Source organism: Pseudorca crassidens, chromosome 17 (genome assembly GCF_039906515.1).
Source record: "Pseudorca crassidens isolate mPseCra1 chromosome 17, mPseCra1.hap1, whole genome shotgun sequence".
Lineage (NCBI taxonomy): Eukaryota > Metazoa > Chordata > Mammalia > Artiodactyla > Delphinidae > Pseudorca > Pseudorca crassidens.
This window is the reverse complement of record NC_090312.1, coordinates 21915682-21936563: the sequence shown is the minus strand read 5'-3', so window position 1 is coordinate 21936563 and position 20882 is coordinate 21915682. Positions and strand designations below refer to the sequence as shown.

The window sequence follows — 20882 nt, the reverse complement described above, 5'->3', positions numbered from 1 at the left end:
TTTCAATTGCTCACGTAAGAGATCAACAAAACGGAAAATCTACAAAACATAATCCATTTGAAACATGATTTGAAAAGCTGATGTTCTGGACATTCATAGCCTTCCAAATAAAGTACTGGCACAACCCCATGCAAACACAGCTCAGCAGGATGTATAAACTGGCTGGTTTTCTGCACAACTGTCTTCTCTTGCTTTTCCCGGAAATCATGTGGATGCCGAGAATAGATGCATATTCTCCCCAGCTGATATCTAATTAATATTCTGAAATGAGATGGCCTCCCATCCACAAAACTCAGTTTTCTCCTTGTACCTTTCCGTACGCCCTGTCAATTTGTTTCTAAAATTCGTAGAGGGGACGTGGGAAGCTATGCACTTGGAGTGAGCAAATCAATCTCCTCCTTTCCTTCTCATTCCTAATAATTAGTCTATGAGTTCAAATCTGGCTTTAGGGTCAGAAGAAAGTGATGTTGTCAGTGAAGGAATTAAGTGGATACTGACAGAAAATCACTTGGAATTTGAGCTGTATTGATGTTGAGCTAATTTTCCTAAAACATTGCCCTCATCATGTTAATTCTGTTTTCAAAATTCTTCAGTGGCTCACCTTTGCCATCTCAGTCCTTCACAACCTTTTCCCCACCACGTCAAGCATAGGAAATTTTACTGAGTACAGAGGCAAACTGACAAGTATTCTTGTAGCAGAAAGAGGCTGGCTCAGGGGCCCTCTCTGTGGTAAACCCTACTCAGCTGCACCAAGTGAAGAGAGATCAATATATTGGAAAACCCTGGCATCCTGCACAAAATGAAAAATTCTTACTTTGGCTTTCAAGTTATTCCACCATTTGCCTGCCAAACTGACTATCAATCTTTTTCTTTTACTACTTCCCTATATGACTCTTCTTCTGTTTCAGCTATTTATTCATTCTATGCAAAATAATCATTGCACCTTGAGGTCTCTGTAACTTTTGCTTACGCCTTTTGATTTACATGGAAAACTCTCTCATTCTCCATAGTCATCAAAACCCTAACCACCATTCAAGACCCCAACCCACAACTCACCTCCTTCCTAAAACCATTTTTGACCATGTCAGAGAAAGCAGGTAGTATTCTCAGATGACTTTGGGGAATTTGGGAGGTCCTCCTGCAGGATATGGGATCTGAGCAAAGCCTCAAAGGATGAGTAGGGATGAAGAGGTGACTAAGAGGGAGATGAGAAGGGCCTTTCAGACGGAGGGGCTTGAATGCAGTCCAGGAGTTAGTACATATCGGCCTTACCTGGAAAGATTTTGAGTTCTTAGGTCAGCAGTAGGACAAGAAATCTGTATTCTTAGAAGGAAAAGCCTAAATACAGATCTGAACATGTCACAACCTTGCCTCAAAAATCACAAAAAGATTCCTTTGTCCCACAGGATAACATTCAAATCCTTTAGCATTACGTGTGACACCGTACACAAGGGTCCCCAAGCCACCTTTCCAGTCTCATTTCCCGTTATTTCTCCAACACACCACACCTCCTACTTTTCCACAAAGGTGCCCCGTTCTTTTACTTCTCTCTGTTTTTTGTTCTTGCTCTTATCTCTTTCTGAGAAACTCTTCCTTTCTAGCTAATTCTTACCCCCTCCCTCCTGTGGAAAGTTCTTCAGGGCTCCCAGTGAGAGTGGCTTTCTGATCCCCTAGCCCATGATGCCTGTTTGCTATACAGTGAGTGTTAGACAAGGGGATCACTGAAGAGAGGAACTGTGCTTCGTTTAGCTTTGTTTGTTTTTCTATACCCTATCCCTGGGATGTGCACAGTAAGGTCTCAATACATCCTAGCTGGATGACTGAATCAACTGTCGATAATACCCCATGCTTTCAGAAGCAAATGCACATTCAGTCACAGACTGCCTCGTACGAACAGTTTACTCCATAGGAGTCAGCACGATTCCCCACAGTTTTTTGGATGTTCTTATAAGCAGCTTGGAGGGTTGCAGAATGCTTCTCAGTTCCCGGGTCTCCACATAACCAGGCTGCTTCCAAAGCAAGCCCTTTTTCTTTCCCAGTTCCCTCCTGACTCAGCTGAGCCTGTTGAAGATCCCCTGTAAGACTTCATTCCCTTGACTTAAGCTACAATCTTAGCCCAGCATACCAGCATTCATCACCACCATTCATTGCTAAGACTGCGGCAAGCTGCTTATCTGCGTGCAGTCACTCCCTGGGCAAGAAATAATGCATTATTCACACCGCTTTATTATCAGGCCCAAGTTTGGCGACAGAGCAACACGAGAGGATAATTGGAAGGACAGCTGATTTGTTAGCAAAATGTTGCTTTTTGGTTAATGAATCATTCTGACTTTTGCCCTGACAGCTCAGTAACAAGCCTGAGGACTCCTTTGCTTCAGACCATTAAACTTTCACAAACCAGATATTAACTATAGCCAGAGCCGGCGATCTCTGGGGCTTATTGCAATTATGAACCTTACATGCAATTTTTTTAAATCATTAGTTGAGACAAGGTGAGTCTGATGATGGAGGGGCTGATGACTGACAGTCTCTGTCACTTTGTTTGCACACAAGGCAATAAACAGCTTCTGGGAGGACTCATCAGTCAGCGGAAGCTCTTTGCTGGGAAGATGTAGTAACAACAATAAAGGTTATTGCACTCAAACAACAGCCCTGTTCGAGAAGGAAAAGATAAGGTGGTCCTTTTGACTTCTATTTTAGAGGCTGGAGGTCTTTTCACAAAGGAGAACTAGACAGAAATACAGGGAACACACCAAATGGAGAGAAAAACAAGGCAGGTGTCCCATGGCTTGGGTTCTCTTCCTGTGCTGTATCGGACTGTTGGTGCATTCAAGATGATCATACTAAGTGAAGTAAGTCAGACAGAGAAAGACAAATATCATATGATATCGCTTATAAGCGGAATCTAAAAAAATGATACAAATGAACTTATTTACTCAACAGAAACAGACTCACAGACATAGAAAATAAATTTATGGTTACCAAAGGGAAACGGGGTGGGAGAAATTACGAGTATGGGGTTAACATATACACACTACTATATATAACATATACACACTACTATATATAAAACAGATAATTAACCAGGGCCTACTGTATAACACAGGGAATGCTACTCAGTATTCTGCAATAACCTATATGGAACAAGAATCTGAAAAAGAATAGATAGATGTATATGTACAATTAAATCACTTAGCTATACAGCTGAAGCTAATGCAACATTGTAAATCAACTCTACTCCAATATAAAATAGAGATTTTTAAAAAAGAATCTCATTGGAAGGTACCTGCCCTTTCTTCTTACTCCTCCCCACTATTCAGAACAGCAATCTCAAAACCAGGTGGATAACATAAATTAGCGGAGCAGAAGGAAGTGGTAAAGACTGTGGTAAAATTACAAGTCAAATAACAGCACATCAGGGGGCCAGATTGTGTCATTTGGTTTACAGACCAAAGTCCAGGTCCTCAGTCTGGAGACCCTTTCAATCTGGCCTGCACCTCTCCTGCCCTCCTCTTTTTATATTTCTTTTGAATCCTCATGCCCCAGTCTAACTGGGATGTTCTTCAAATGTTCCCCACATTTTATCCCAGGAATGGCCTCTCTTGTGCAATTCACTTCTACATGTTCAAATCCTACCCACTCTCTGGATCTTGGTTTCTTTACTTGTCAAACTGGGGAAAAGAGGTGGATTAAATCAAAGTTAAGACCCCTTCTCGTCTTCAGTTCTGGGAGTCTGTGGCATTTTCACCAACTACGGTTAGTATGTACATGATCTAGTTGCACTCTGGGGCCCTAACCCCATATCCTATTCTGCATCCCCCAGGTGGACACATTGCTGGGAGTCTTGCTGTCATCACAGACGCTGCCCATCTCTTAACTGACCTGACCAGTTTCCTGCTCAGTCTCTTCTCCTTGGGGTTGTCATCGAAACCCCCCTCCAAGCGGCTAACATTTGGATGGCACCGAGCAGGTACAGTTCATCAATTGAGCACTGACACAGAGTAATGCTGCAGAGTCAAACCGAGGATAAAAACGGAAGGGACAGTGCAAAGCCTTGTTTGAAAATCCCTTAGAGGCACATCTCTGGTTCACAGAGTGAAACAGATGTGTACGTGGTAACGTGTGTTCTCAATGCTAATTCCGCTAACAGCCAGATTAACGGCGCTACCTCTACTCCAATGGGACAACAGGAACACATACATCACTTTAGCAACCACCCCAGTCCAAGAATCTCAGTGTGCGGTAACAGCCATGATACTATTCATTAAATGACTCGGCATCTGGGAGAGAGGGTGGAGTGAAGCGTCTACCATTTTGCAAAGTAAAGCAAAGAGAGCCCAAGAGAGTTAGAGAGATTGAAGAACTTCTTATAGGGGGGTTGGGGATAGAATATGGACGTTCCTGCTCACACAGCATTTAGCCATTCAGTGAACGGCTCAGCTGGATATCTTGTTCAATCAGCCATCAACAACAAGAAAAGGAGAAGGAGGAGGAAGAAGAGGAAATGAAAGTTTGTTTTTCCTCTTTCTTAGATCTGGTTCTTTGACGAGTGATAGCTTGCTCTTGTCTAGGAATGGGCCCAGGTACGATGAGGGTTTACTACCTGGGAAGCTCTTACTTTGGCTCATTTTTACAATCCACCCGGCTCTCCAACACACACTGTCACTCCACTGCTCCTCCTCTGTATTATTCCTTATATCAGCTGGAGGAGCTACTGGCTGAATGTACAAATCATGTGTACAAGGAGTTACAATTCCATATTTTCACACCAGTTGAGAAAATCCGTGTGGAGGAGATCTGAGGGCAGAGCTGTGGGCAACATGCTAACACGGCCAGCCTTCACCGAAAGGGGCCAATAGACAGAGACCACAGCTTGTAGGCTGACAATTGTGGATTGCGGTTTTTCAAGTTTAGAATGATAGGAAGTTCTAATTTCATGTCAAACAACTTATCAACATAGGTGTTTTGGATTGCCTTTCCCTTAACACTGAGAGAGAGGGGGGGAGGGGGGAGGGGGGGAGGGAGGGAGGGAGGGAGGGAGGGAGGGGTGAGGCAATAAACATCAAAAAAAAGACTTGGTGGCAATGTGATTTCAGATGCTTTTCAGTCCCTGAATAGGGCTACGCTTGGAAAACATGTACCTGTGGCTGAGCACCCATCATTTATCTGCATAAATTTTTACATGTAGTTTACCCTTTATGATACCATTGGTCAAAGCTGCTTTGTAAACACAGGGAAGACTCAGAGTTTAGATTGCTGCTTGAACTTTCTCATCCTGGTGATGGAAGTCCGTGAGCACTGACACTGTAGAAGACCAGGGCTGTTCAATAGGGCTTTCTGCTTCAAGGGAAATATTGTATAATAGATAATACAATGTGGTCACGGAGCACTTTAGATGTGGCTAGTTCTACTGAAGAACTGGATTTTTAATTTTACCTATTTTAAATTTAAATAGCCACATGTGATTGATGGCTACCATATCAGGCAGCACCTCCATAGACATACAGGTGAAAATCAACTAGCGCAAATCAACTAGCACGTTTGTTTACATCAAGCATGTAACTTCATGGATAACTTTGTTGAGGAAGAAGCTAAGTACAAAATGTGAGTTTATGTAAAGATAATGGTAATACACGCACCCCAATGTTCACAGCAACATTATTTACAATTTCCAAGATATGGAAGAAACCTAACTTCCCACCAACAGCTGAGGGGATAAAGATGTAGTATATATATATACACATATATACATACGTATACACACACGTACAATGGAATCCTACGCAGCCATAACAAGAATGAAATTTTGCCATTTGCAACAACACGGATGGACTTGGAGGGCATTATGCTAAGTGAAATAAGTCAGACAGAGAAAGACAAATACTCTGTGATATCACTTATATGTGGAATCTAAAAATTACAACAAACTAGTAAATATAACAAAACAGAAGCAGACTCACAGATGTAGAGAACAAACTAGTGGTTACCAGTGGGGAGAGGGAAGTGGGGAGGGGCATGATAGGGGTAGGGGATTAAGAGCTACAGGCTATTATATATAAAATACATAAGCTACAAGGATATATTGTACAACACGGGGAATCTAGCCAATATTTTATAATAACTATAAATGGAATATAACCTTTAAAAAGTTTGAATCACTCTCTCATACACCTGAAATTTACATAACATTGTACATCAACCACACCTCAATAGAAAAAAAAATAGAGTGTTAAGTGGCCAATGAGACGGGGTCACGTGAATATGGTTACAATCATGAAAGTGTAAGTAAATGACTGAGGTCTGGGAAATAATGTTACATTGCTGCTTTAAAAGGGGGAAGGTCGGAATTACGAAATGTGCCCAACCACTGACTCACAGAATATTTCTAGAGCCTTGTAGGCTTTTAGAAGCTATATACAAGGTTGAGTGAAAGATCAAGGTGAGGTGTAAGGAACTTCTAAGTGAGCAAACATACTTCACTTAGAGGGAAGCCTGAACACTATCTTATCTTTAAATGTTCATGTAAATGTCTCCATTCTGACACTTCTTTTCCTTACTCTTGCTTGTAAAATGCAGTTAGAGTGTTGATATACCTTGGAGTTTGCCTCTGTGTTTATAATATGTTGGGTTGGCATATGAAGCTCATTTTCATTAAGTCTCCGAAGGATTCCCTTTTTACTATTTTACAGTGCTGGCAAGTTGTAAGTGTTTTATGGCAAAATTAAGAGTTTCTAAACACGTTTTACTCTGTGTCCCATTATTTCATCTCCTAGTAAGTTTCAATCATTTTAGCACCTGTTTAAATTAAAATCCCTCAGGAAAACAGCAAGGGTAGGCAGCCATTAATATGCTTTAAAAATTTGCTGAAAATTACTTAGTAATATGGAGCATAATGAACTCAGACACTGGTGTTTTATGAATACAACATTAAAGTGTCTCATCTTAGTGCTAAAATCCATCCACACTTTTGCTTTGCGAATCACCGAGTGAGCTAGTGTGAAGCCTCTCTTTTTTGGGGGGGGAACGGAGCATTAATATCTTATGACTCTTGGGGAGGTTAAGGTGATTCACAAATTCTTTGTGTATGTGTGTCTGTGTGCATTTTGAATCCCTAGAGATCCTCGGTGCCCTGCTGTCCATCCTATGTGTCTGGGTGGTGACTGGTGTGTTGGTGTACCTAGCGTGTGAACGCCTGCTGTACTCCAATTACCAGATCCAGGCGACCGTGATGATCATTGCTTCGAGCTGTGCGGTGGCAGCGAACATTATGTAAGTCACCCCACACACTGCCCGTGAAGCTTGTCTGGACATAGATTTGTGGGTTTGTTGTTGTTGCTATTGTTTGTTTTTAATTCCTCCACTTGTGAGGACGGTAGAGACCTGACAGAGTGTTCAAATGGCTCTAAGACTGAAAATAGGGCTGGTTGTGCCAGTTTAAGTTATAGTGTGTTTTAACATTGGCTTCTAATAGCTACCATTTTGAATGCTTGCTATGTGTCAGAGAATGCGCTGAGATCTTTTGATCTATTTACATTATCAAGCTCAATGTTCACAACACTCATACCATACAGATTACGAGATTGAAGCTCAGTGAGGTTAAATAAACTGCCAATGAGGTAGTGCAGAGCGGATTTGAAAACAGACCCACCAAACCCAGAATTGAGCTTCTAGCCACTCTGCTCTCTCACACAAATTGATGGTTCCATGTGGGATGTGACTTACTCCTATTCTTTTTGTTACATGAACACATTATGAGTTCCCAGAGACCTGGGTTGGAAGAGATCATAAATTTTATTTACTTCAGCCCCCTTTCTACTTTTGAATTCTCTTTTGCAATATCCCCATAAAGTGGTCATTAGTTTCATATATTTTAACAGAATAATAGGGAATTTATTTCTCTCAAAAGCAGTCTCTCTTATCTTTGCCTTATTATGATTGCATGAAAACTCTTCAGCTGTGCTAGCTAAACTCTCTCTTTAGTTTCCATCTCTTGGTCCATTCTCTCATCCAGGCAGTCTTAAATCATTCTTAGAGGAAATGTGATCATGCCCCGCTGGACATGTGATTATTGCCATACTGGTCTGGTCTTCCCAAACGAACTATCTGATTGCTCATGACAATGTGGAGCTGAAGCCAGGGCTTTGATCCTTTTTGATTGATTTGATCTTTCCTATTTGATAGTCTGATTTTGGGCAACGTTACTTTAAACTCTGTCTATCTGTCTATCCATCCATCCATCCATCTACCTACCTACCTATCATCTGTGGTAGTCACAATAATGGCCCCTCAAAGATGTCCACATTCTAATCCTTGAAACCTCTGAATATGTCAACTTACATGGTAAGAGGAACTTTGCAAATGTGGTTAAGGATGGATCTTGAGAAGGGGAGACTATCCTGAATTATCCAGATAGGCCCAATGTAACCACAAAAGTCCTTATAAGAGGGAAGTATGAGGTCAGAGGGGAGAGAAGATGCTGCATTGCCGGCTTTGAAGATGTAAGTGACCTCTAGAAGCTGGAAAAGGTAAGAAAATGAATTCTCCCCTAGAGTCTCCAGAAGGAATGCAGTCCTGCGCACTCATTTTAGACTTCTGACTTCCAGAACTGTAAGACAATAAATTATGTTGTTCTAAGCCACAAAGGCTTTGTCATAATTTGTTACAGCAGCAATAGAAAACCATCCATGTATCACCTGTCTATCTTGCAATGTAACATGATACATTCAATGAGGTAGGTTCAGGAATGGAAGAAGACAGTGACGAAGAATGGCATTTTAAACAGCGTTGTTTTGTTTTTGTTTTCTGAGAGTGGGCACAAAGGAATCCCTGGAATTAGAGGGTAGTCTGAGCGCGTGTACTTTGAATAAGTTCCTCCAGGCACTTTCATGTCCTTAGCTTGTACCTGCCTCAGGTCCTCATCCCTTAGTTTGGGACCCATTGCTCAAAATCTCTAAGCTAAACAATTAGAAGAGTGGTATCTGATCTGCTGTCCCTGACTAGATCACTATTTCTACCCAGTTAACTTGAAAATATGTTTCATATTGGCCCTGGGAGAAAAAGTATGGGAACATCAATGCAAATCTATCACTACAAGGAGACAAATAAGCCAGACCACATGTCCTGCCGACTGGGAGTCAATACCATCATCTTTGCATAAGAAGAACTATATGTCCCCAGGGCAGCAGGAACAATAAAAATGTTAATAATTTCCCGAGTCATACGTCACATAGGTTGTGTGTATGCTGCATAAAGATGAAGAATGCACCCAGTTAACTACCACATAAATCTGGCACCTTGAAGATCGAGTGTGACTTTCTAAATAGATACCATCCAAATTTTCTTTTTACTACAACTGCTTTTGAACTTCGACCCTAATACTGCATGTGCTTTTCATGCTTACAAAGACCAGGGAATTGAAAAGCATTGACTTCCCTGGATACTGAGTGACTCAAATGTTTACTCCCAGTTCTGCTAGATGCTGTATTGTCTGACCGCAGAGATATCAGAACCATAATTTGGGAATAAATCTATTGCTTGGGAGCCCAAAATCAAGGTAGAAAGTTCTAACAGACGTTGCTAAGGGATTCTCGGATGAAGATTACGGACAGCGCCTTAAGGCTAAGTTTTTCTCTGCCTGCAACGTTTCCTAGCCTATTTAGCTAGCCTATTTAACTCTAGTATAACCTTTCAAATCCAACTCAATTGCCTTGTCTGTCTAACTAAATCAGAGTCCCCTGTTGTACCATCTGTAGCACCAGTTCTTAATAGACTTAGTATAATTAGAATTTTCCATTTATGTGTGTCTTTCTAAAATCTCTGCCATCTCCATCATACTTAAAGCTACAACGGGGGAGGGCCTACGTCTATTTTCACCTTTATGCCCCAAGCATTTAATAGCGCCTGGCATATAAGAATCCCTAAGTAAGTTTTCTTTTTAAATACAAAATCAGTAAAAGAATGGATAACAATGTGATGAGCATACACGGCAGACCTAGAAAGAAAGTCTATTAACTGCTTTCTAGGTCTGCCATGTACGCTAGGCATGTTAGGCATGTTAGGTTGTCTGAAGAACTTTAAATGGTAACTCCTAATTGAGGGTGAATTTCTGCCCAAACACTGACAATCTAAAAACTGTAAATTATGTAATGTTCACATCTTGGTGGATAGCAGTCTCTCCGCTTTGTGATGATGGCCTGAGATTTAACAGACACCTACCTGCAAATAGACTGGGATACATGGTACTGAAAAATTATTTTTTTAAACCTTTGCTCCAAAATGTACAGAAAGTGTTTCTACGCAAAACATAAGAGATATTACTCCTGGACTTCCCTGGTGGCGCAGTGGTTAAGAATCCGCCTGCCAATGCAGGGGACACGGGTTCGAGCCCTGGTCCGGGAAGATCCCACATGCCGTGGAGCAACTAAGCCCGCGTGCCACAACTACGGAGCCTGCGCTCTAGAGCCCATGAGACACAACTACTGAGCCTGCGTGCTGCAACTACTGAAGCCCGTGTGCCTAGAGCCTGTGCTCTGCAAAAAGAGAAGCCACCACAACAAGGAGCCTGCGCACCACAATGAAGAAAGCCCGTGCACAGCAACGAAGACCCAACACAGCCAAAAATAAATAAATATATTAAAAAAAAAAAAAAGAGAGATTACTCCTAAAGTTGTGGATAAACAGAATCAGGTACATAATTTATAGGGCCCACTATTAGTCTCTTTGACTTGGATTGGAGCTGTTAAATTATGCAATATGTTATATATACATATAACATTTATATACATTATAATACATTAATATATTTCAGTCTCTTGATAAATAGCTACATATACATAAGCACAGTACTCTCAACATTGGCCATTAGGGAATTATTCAAATTTCCAATGCTCATGGAAATGAACAAAATTAAGTAAAATAAAAGATTAAAAAATCCAACTTTGAAGACATTCACTCCTTATTTTGTTGTATTGTTTTCTGCTGCTTTTTTGCATTTGAAACCAGCACACTAATTAAGCTCCCACCAAAGCTCAGCTTTAAGCCTAGCTCAGTGTCTGACACTCAGTAGATCCTCAATAAATACTTCCCCTCCTCATTGTCAAATACTTGGCATTTACCTAAGAGGTGATGGTTTCCAGTTTTAAAATGAAACAGAGTAGCATTAATTAGATGGAAAGAAAACTGAGGTGAACCTTCATTGTCTATCCTTGTGTGAACTTCTTTAAATTCCATGATACCCTTGTGTTCAAAATTAGTTCAAAATAGTCCACTATAAAGCATTAATGTTTCAACTCTTTGCCATTTTGGGTAATACATGCTGCCGTCAACTCCCCATTGTGCTGCACAGATTTTTAAGGGTTAGTCTCGTGGGCCAAGGACATTGCTTTTTCTTCCAGACTAAGTGTGATTTTGCACCAGAGACACCCTGGCCACAATCACAAAGAAGTGCAAGCTAATGCCAGTGTCAGAGCTGCTTTTGTACATGCCCTTGGAGATCTATTTCAGAGCATCAGTGTGTTAACCAGTGCACTTATTATCTACTTTAAGGTGAGTATGTTTGAGTTTACTCACTGTCTTAGTGATTTTATGGATTAGGTGGTACAGAAGCTGACCCTCCATTATTAACTTAAATGAGGGTGGACAGCCGGTTTGCCTACGCAAACTACTTTACAAGGTTTAAACAAAGGAACTTTCAAAGCTTGAAACCCTAGACTTTCCAAATTCCTAAGAGCTATGTCTTTAACTGTAGGGCTGCCTGTCTTTCAAGAAAGTAGTTCCTTCTGTTCTGCGGTTAAGATGGATTGCAATGAAACCATGAGTAACTTAGGGTTCTCGGGTTGTAATCAACAGAAAAGATCTGTAGCTCACTTAAGCAAAAAGTAGACTCATTGGCTGAAATTTATTGGCTGTACTCCTCTACAGAAATCAAGGTAGAATAAAGAGCAACTTTTGGTATCTAGATTTCAGAAACTATCCAACTTCTGTCCTAGACACCATGATGAAATGAATGTGACTCAACTAATTTTTTTCCTGTTCTTGTCGCTCTGCTGAAGATTCATACTTCTGGGAAATGGAGCCCAACTGACATAGGTTGGGTCTTGTATCTGCTGTTTGGCTGGGGAGGGTAGAGCACCTGACTGACTCTCCCACCATGGGAGACAGGTAACTTATTTCCAGAAAGTCAGGGTGTCAATTGAAACTTGGAATAGATCCTGAGTGGGCCTCTGACCCCAAACAAATATTCACTACAAATCTCTATTTGGTAATACCAAGAACCAACAGAGTTGGGTAAGCGCGGAGGTAGGGGGGTAATGGAGGAGAGGAGTGTATAGCTCTGTCTGTTCACATCACGACTGCCCAGTTAGCAAGGACTCTATTATTTTTAGTGGAAAATGAAAACATGTAAATAAAAATTACAAAGACATGTCTGAATCCAATTGGGCAAATCCTCACTAAAAGCTTTAAGTTTAAGACCAAATCGTTCAAAATTGTAGGGTGAGTAAAGTTTGAGAGTACTCTTACCAAGGTTATTCTTGCCGGGTTTCTTAGAAGTAATGAGGCACAAATTTTTCTGTGGCACAGAACTTCATCAAGGACAGAATAGCAGGTGTTTTACCCTGAGGCCAAGGGCTCCAGCGGTGAGAGAGCACGAGAATGAGGCCTCAGTACATATTCTTTGGACTGTATCAAAGATGCCTGCCTTGAGTACGCGTCATATCTAAGAGGGAAAGAAGTAAACTGACCCACTCTGCCAAGACCAAGCTCTGGCTATACCTTGGTTACATGCAACCTCTGAACAAATGATATCCTTTCTTTTCATCATAATTAAGGATGAAAAGTCATTGAATGTTGTACAAATGTGTGCATATTTTCATCACATTCTCTGTACTTCCATTAATTTGAGAGAAGTTCAATCAGGCCTTTTGAGAGCGCACTCAAGGATATCTCTCTTTTTACTTCTTAAATTGTGGGGAGAGCATGTCCTATGGTCTCCCTTTCTTGAGTCACTGAGAGTTGAAAGCTTAGAAGAAGGACTGAGTCTTCAGGAAGTCTTGCCTCTGAGTTGGAGTTCAGTGTCAGGAGGGTGAACGGGTGACAGGGAGGGAAGGAAGCGTGAGGGTTTACTTATTTTATCCATCAGACTTTCCGCATGGGAGGCCTGCATTCAATTAACTGAAATCCCCATATTTTCTAGCCAGACTATAAAATGGCTGGCCCGATCCGCACATTTGTCTTTTCCATCCTGGCTCTGGCCAGCACCATCACTAGCTTAAAGGACTTCTCCATCTTACTCATGGAAGGTAGGAATGATTTTCTTATTATTCCCAGCATTTGTGTTTTCTCTTCCTTATAATCACAAAAGGGAATGGCCTCAAGGCATGCTCACTGTGAGTTTGCATTATAGGGAAAGTGTAAACTTACAAGAAATTTTTGTGAAAAAAAATATGATTTTTATTCAAATGGGAATACATAAATAAAAAGGATTGGCTTCTGTTTTCTTCAGCAACTGTTAAATGATATGGCATAGTATAAAAACAATACGTACAAACACCAGAATGAGTGATTCAGTGAGGGAGATACAGCAAAAATATGAATTTATCCCTAACTATGTGGCAAATACCTAAGAAATATTGAATAAATCTATCCCTCAGGCAGCATTATAGCTACTATGAAGGACTTGCCTAAAATGCTCATTAGACTAGGCCAGCAGTTCTCAGACAGTGGCATCAGAACCACTTGGAGGGTCTGATAAAACACAGACTGCTGGGCCCATCCAACAGTTCCTGAGACAGTAGGCCTGGGCGAGGCCTGAGAATCTGAATTTTAATAAGACATTGCCGCTGCTGGGCAGAGGCCCGTACTTTGAGAACCACTGGACTAGTCTCTTCATACCCCTGAAAGGGTTCTTCCAGGAGGACACTGGGAGTGGCGCTTAGAAAATTCAATCACAACCAGAGACTTGCATCTTATCAAACATTCAGATGATCAAAGATAGCCATACGTCAGCTGAGCTTCTCTTTCCTGTCCAGCACATTTTGACCGAAGGTAGACACAGTCTCAGAGTACAGCTGCCTTCACGACAGCTCACCCTTCCCTAGCTTAGCATTCACTGCCCAGTACACGTTTAAAGGTTTTGTTCTCAGAGGGCATGATAATCGTTGGTAGGTGATAATGTCGATTGACCACAGTGAAACAGAAAACGGAGTCAAACATCACTGAGTAACAAGTGAATGTCCTCGCTCAGAAGGGGACAATATTTGGTTTGTCAAGTCACAGATGCATCCATTTCCTTTTCTGAGGGCCAAGCACTGAGCTGCAGCTGTTACTGCTGTTACAGAACTTACTGACTTGAAGGTGGAGAAAAGACAGATGTGTGTACAATGTGAGATGACTACATTCCACTTTATCTCTCAGTACAGACGTTCTCTCATGATTATCTTTTTTTTATTTAAGCAAAAATGTAACTAATCATTGAAACTGGCAGGTAACTCCTATCTGGAAGATGCTTAATTTTTAAATTAGGTTTTCAAATTAGGTTAGCATAAAATAATACTTGTACTTGGTAAAATTTTTAAAAAAAAGATGGAAAGGTATAAAATGATAAGAAGAAGTCTCTCCATTTTTCTACCTTTGAATTCTCAGTCCCATTATTCAGGAGTGACACCTACTAATAAGTTGACATATATCTTTCCAAAAATATCTATGCATTTACACATATATGTACATGCAATATACATATATACATGTGTGTATATGTGTGTGTGTATATATATAGTGCATGTGTCTTTTTTACAGAAACTAGGATTACATACATATTTTGTTCTGCACCTTACTTTTTTCAACTGGAGATCTTTCCATATTAGTACATACATAGATACACCTCATTCTTTTTCATGGATACAAAGTATTCTATTCTACTGTAAGCACGCATCGCAATACCTGCTTATTGACAGACATTACAAATAATGCTGCAATTATATTTTTAGCAATTGTATATCTAATTATTCCTAGATAATAATATTCCTAGATAATAATCTAATAATTCCTAGAAGTGTATTGCTGTTTCAGAAGTTATGTGCATTTTCAAATTTGATAGATATTGCCCTTTCTACCAAAGATACCATATCAATTTCTTTCTTACCAACAGCATATGAGAGTGTTCATTTCCTCACATCGTCACCATCACTGGGTATTGTCAAACTGTTGATTCTCTTCTAATCTGATAGGTGAATATTATCTTATTGATTCCATACACAAGTCTTTAATTATGAAGAATACTGAGTGATTTTTCATTTACTTATTATGAGTGATTTTTCATATACTTATTAGCCTGGGTAATTATTTTTTTGAAAACGAATCTGGGTATTTTCCTGGATACGTTAATATTTTTGCAGGCTCTCCCCCAGAAAGAAAAAGCTTTCTAAGATGTGATGAAACATTGAGGCCAATGGGAACATATCCTTTTGCTTGTCAATATTATTTCATAGAGAAAAATAAGTAACAGTGGACTTGCATTCTCCATAAAAGTCAAGTGATAAAGGAGGCAAGAGAAAAAGAGGTAGTGGGATCATGACTTCATCTCAAGGGTCCTAGATGAATGACAGCAGGTCTTCAAAGGGTCAGATGAAACTCTCCAGAGATGACACGTTGGGCATAATAGTCAACTTTGGGTTACGGTACATGGAGTCTAGCATTTGCATGACACTCCACACCCAGAGCACGTACCTTAGAATCTGACATGCCACTTACCTATGTGGCCTTAGCAATTCTTCTTAACCTCTCTGACTCCCACTTTCTTCTCCAGTCAAACAGGAGTTGTAACACTCATTAACTAGCTCTTAAAGTTCTTATGACTATTAAATAAAATAATCACTATAAATAAAGTGCTCAATACAAACCTTGACATGCAGCTTCTCAATAAAGGTGTTATTATTATGATGATGTAACATTTTCACCCATGACTCCATGCACATTCTATGGCTAATCTGAGACAAGAACTTCTTTGTTTCTAGTACCCTGAGCTTTGTGCACCTCACAGAGTAAAAAACCATGTTGACAAGTTCCATGAAATATGAAGTGGGACTAAACTAAACTCAAACTGTAGTGAATTTTAAGTTAGCCTCAAGGAGGAAATCCCCATGAGCAAGGTTCTCAAATCCTGAAAAAGGAGAGTTAAGGATTCCCTATTCCTTTTAAGTAAGTGGTTCTCTACTAGCTGCTCATTACAGTCATCTGGGAAGCTTTTAAAAAATACTTATACCCAGGCCCTAGACCCAGAGATTTTGATTTAATAGGGGCTGGCCTTGATGTTTTTCAACATGCAGCCAAGCTTGAGAACCACTGCAAGGTAGAGCTGCCCAGTAGCTGGTAAATATTAGTGTAATGGTCCTCTACCTTGACTCAGTTAGAATCAGCAAATGAGCTAAGCAAATACGGATGCTGGGTCTTATCCCCAGAGAATCTGACTTAATTGGTCTTGGGTGTAACCCAACAAATCATTTTAGAAATTTCTAAATTTCCTGCTCATTTTAGAAATCATCAGGATTTCTAAAATCCCCGGTGACGCTAATGTGCATCGAAGGTCAAGAACCACTATAAAAGCATATAGATTTCAGGGCCTCATCCGTAGAGATTTTCTTCAGGAGCATTTTAATGGCGCCAAGGCATGTTTATTTTTAACAAACACACCAGGTGTCTGTGATGTATGTATACAATTGAAGTGGAAGCTAAAAAGCGTTTATCCTTAGAACTCTCTTCTACAGCATCCTCTCTGGATCAACTTTAGTTGACAAGGATTTACCCATTGCATCACATGGCTTTACCACGTCTGTACTAGTTGAGTTGATTTTTTTTTTAATTCTTATATCAAACCGATGTCTTCTATGATTTTAACCAACCATTGACTCAGGCCCTTACACTCTCATATCCTGTCATCTCCTATGTGACAATCCTTGCAGTGTTTGAAAACAGTGATCCTACTTCCCTTAGCCTTCTCATCTCGAGGCTAGAGACACCCCAGTTCCTTCAGCCCCAAAGAATAGCCGATTGGCTGCCAGACTTCCCACCTTCCGGTGTGTCCCACACTGTTCCTTTAGAAACAAGGATGAAAGTCAAACTACTACATTCTGTGGGCCTAATATTAAACCCTAAGATACCTAAAATAATAGAAATTCTACAGACTGAATAATGAGATGATATTACAACATTAGGATCCCCTATTAACACCGTTCACTAAGTGACCTGTTGGATAACTAACACTTGTATAGCAGTAGAGTTTACAAAAGACAGATATTTTCAGAGTCCCCAAAGGACTCTGTTAACTACATATTGTTCTTATCATCCTTATTTTACTACAAATGTTCTAAGGCTTAGACAAGTTCCAAGGGTTGGGTAGGTTCACAATAGCTGTAGTCAGAATGCCAACCCACGATAATCTGATACCAAATCCCACGTGACTTCCTTTTGCTTTCCAGATAATTTCAAAGATAACTGGGTAAACCATACACTCTGAAAATGAAGGGTGATGACTGTTGTTGATGATTGCCTAGTAAAATCTGCAAATATTCTTTGTGAACCTGTGATTGACGGTAAAACCTCTGCAACAGTCAGGTGAATCTGCTTTGTAAATATTTGAAATAAGAAACCATAAATGGAGAGGGCAAGTTAATAATTTACTAAGGGCTTTCTGTCCTCGATCGGCCATTGCACTGAGCTGTATTTAGTGAGATAACAACAGCCTCCCACTCTGTCCTCTTGGCAGGTGTGCCAAAGAACCTGAGTTACCATGGTGTGAAGGAGCTCATTTTAGCGGTGGATGGGGTGGTGTCTGTGCACAGCTTGCACGTCTGGTCGCTAACAATGAACCAAGTGATTCTCTCAGCTCACGTTACTGCAGGTCAGTGAGTTTTGTAAACACCCTGGACGAAATTCAGTCCTTGTCCTGTAAAGTCCGTAGTTTCCCTCCTTTTGGTAGAGGAGCCCTTGGTGTCTGTTGCCCCTGCCAACACAACTGTAAAGTGTTTTGTGTGACCAAGGGCCTTTGAAAATCGTCCCCCTTGCCAGTGTCGTCGTGGCAACAGTGATACTTATGACAACCCTGGAGGCCGACTGCAGAGGGTTACAGAGTAGAACAAAAGGCTAAAAGGCCACCCAAACTTCAAGGCCTTAAACTCTGTTTGACCTGATGTCCTATCGGTTAAATAAGAGGAAGAATTTAAGAAGAAATCTTCATTGAGTATCTTTGGTGTGTAAGATGCTTTGCCTATCACCAAAGAGAGAAAGATGGTCCCATCCTTAAGGTTCTAAAAAGTTAAAAGATATTCTAGTCAGAATTAATGGTGGTTCCTTTACTGAATGGTTAGAAATTCTGTCACCATGTGAGATAACTCTTAGGATTTGGGGTTTATCCCCAAAACTACTTTTTCAAGTAGAAGGTGATTTTGTTCGTGATACATCCTAGGGCTGAGAAAATGGGCACTGCCTCAGGAGACAGCTCAGGCTAAGGATGACATATTAGGCTGCTAAGAAATAACTCATGAAGTTACTTAGAGGCAGAGAACAGAGGAGTCATCTGAGGACTGTGCTTTCTCAGACATCCTCAGCTTTGCTGAGAAGCGTGGATCGGGCTGCAGGGAATTTACAGCCTCGACTACACCAATATTTCACTGCAAATGGAAGAATCTAGGAAACAATCAGGTTACTACGGAGGGAACTTTACAGCCTCCTGATACCTTTGGGGACAAGAGAAAAGATGGCAGTGAGGTCTGCTGCTCTACATGCTTCCTGGCTCTTGTCACTATCCTTGATATAAATTCTGATTAGCTGTAAGGGTGGCAACCCAGAGAACCCAGGGAACTGGTGAGCAGGGCTGTATAAGAAATAATAGCTTTGACTTGGCTTTTTCAGGGCTTATCTCCACTTTCATAGTCAGCTCCTAGGAGCGCCAGACTCCAGAGAGGCTGTGGGCGAGAAGAGTTCCCAGAGTGACGGGGTGCTTTGCAGCACTAGGATGTCCTGTCTTGACTGTGTGAATGTAGCTGATTGTCAGAGCCATCGTGGCTCCTTCTGAGCGCGCTGCCTGTGCCCCACTCCACCAGGTCAAAGACAAAAGCTGGAGATGAGACGTTGCCCCTGTGTGTACCAATCAGTGCCAATCTCACTGTGCTTCTTTGTCAACAGCAGCCGGCCGGGACAGCCAGGTGGTTCGGAGAGAAATTGCGAAAGCCCTCAGCAATAGCTTTCCTGTGCACTCACTCACCATTCAGATGGAACCTCTAGCCGACCAAGACCCCGACTGCCGTTTCTGTGAAGATCCCCTGGACTAGCTCAGTCGCACTGCCAGCTCCCCAAGCTCGACGGGCCACTACGTGCTGCTCCGCAGTTCCTAACAAACCAAAGGAAGAAGTCTGAGAAATTCATGATACAGTTCAATGCACGTTTTATCCTTCTTCATTTAGCTCCAACCTCCATGAATGAAAATGCGTTTAGATTCATCAGTCCATTGGATTATCAACCCATCTGTAGCTGTGTTCAATTCCAGGAATGTGTGTAGAGATTATTCCTGACTGGGGTGGGGGGGGTGGGCTGAAATAACAGCTGTTTGTAACCACAGGTGATAAAAAGTTCACCTCCTTTCAATAACGCATCCCGAGGCTGAGTGGGTAAAGCTGAACTCACGAAAGTCCTATCAAGAATCAGCGTCAAGGAAGGAGTCACAGATTTTTTCCGAAACACGAAAAGCAAAACGGACAGGAGCCAAGTCAGGGGTAAAAGAGAATGTGGAGGTCTAGTCCTCCCTTAGAGCTTGACTTGCCCCCTAAGCTGTAATATAACTGGGGGCATTACCTTTCTACTCCTTATCAATGTCACTATTCACGACATGGGACAGAATTCCGTCTCTTTATCTTGCTTTCACACTATGTTGTGATATGTCTGAAACTGCTGAATTCTATTTTACTTCCCTGTATAAAAGGCACCTGTACAAATGAAAAATGAGGAAACTGCTGCTTTTTGAGTGTTTTCATATGGTGTGGCCTAATAATAAAAGAAAACGAGGAGGCACAGAGAGGCAGAGTATTTACCCCAAGTCACATGGAAGAGCTCCCAGGTCTTGAATAATATCTATGGAGCACCAATTATTGTCCTAGTTGGCTCTTATCTTATACTGGGCTGTTTAGATATGTCCTCTTATTTCATTCTAATGATACCTTTAAAAAGTTCAAATTAATACCATCGTTGTATAGATATGGGTGTAAACGTTAGGTAAAGTAACCAATGTCATTTATTCATTCCTTTAAAAATACTTTTCGATGCAGGCTATGGGCTGAGCATTGGTTAAACCAAGCTGACATGGCCTTTGCCCTCATAGAACTGTTTCCCCTATGTGGGGAGCCGGGCATTATACTAATAAACACCACCAAGAATGTACTACAAATGGCAGCAAGTGATATGAAAGAAGAGGCTGATTGAGATTGGGGGAGGTCAATGGAGGGCCTCTCTGAAGAAATGGCATCCAAGCTGAGACTTGAACGAAAAGACAGGTGATAGCCAAATGCATTGTAGAGGGAAGCACATTCTAGAAGAAGCCAGAGAATGAGTGGACACCCTGAAGAAAGAACTGGGTGCATTTGAGGAATTGAGGAAGGTCCCTGTGGCTGGAGGGTACTAAGTGAAGGATGAGTTAAAGCATATGAAGGACCAGAGCTGGAGGAATAAGCAAGTCCAAGTTAGAAAGTAGCTGAAACCAGATCTAACTTGGCAAAATCCCATCTACACTTTCTCTTTGAACACTTTTTTTTTTTTTTGGCTGTTTCTTTTTGACCAAGTAATCTGCATTGACAATCAACCATTGTTTCAGAAGTGCCTGCTAAAGACGAGCCTACATT

At 41.1% G+C, this 20882-nt stretch overlaps 1 protein-coding gene across 1 annotated transcript in view; it reads left to right on the top strand.

The window, feature by feature from the left end:
• The window catches only part of SLC30A8 (solute carrier family 30 member 8), a 31752-nt gene extending 12430 nt beyond the window's left edge, over positions 1-19322 (top strand). Inside the window, exons 3-8 of the mRNA XM_067712402.1 lie at positions 3824-3970; positions 7116-7269; positions 11394-11544; positions 13193-13298; positions 17759-17893; positions 19177-19322. Of these exons, the coding sequence (XP_067568503.1) occupies positions 3824-3970; positions 7116-7269; positions 11394-11544; positions 13193-13298; positions 17759-17893; positions 19177-19322 (839 nt within the window). The remainder of the gene's footprint in view (positions 1-3823; positions 3971-7115; positions 7270-11393; positions 11545-13192; positions 13299-17758; positions 17894-19176) is intronic.
• The last annotated feature ends 1560 nt before the right edge of the window (positions 19323-20882 follow it).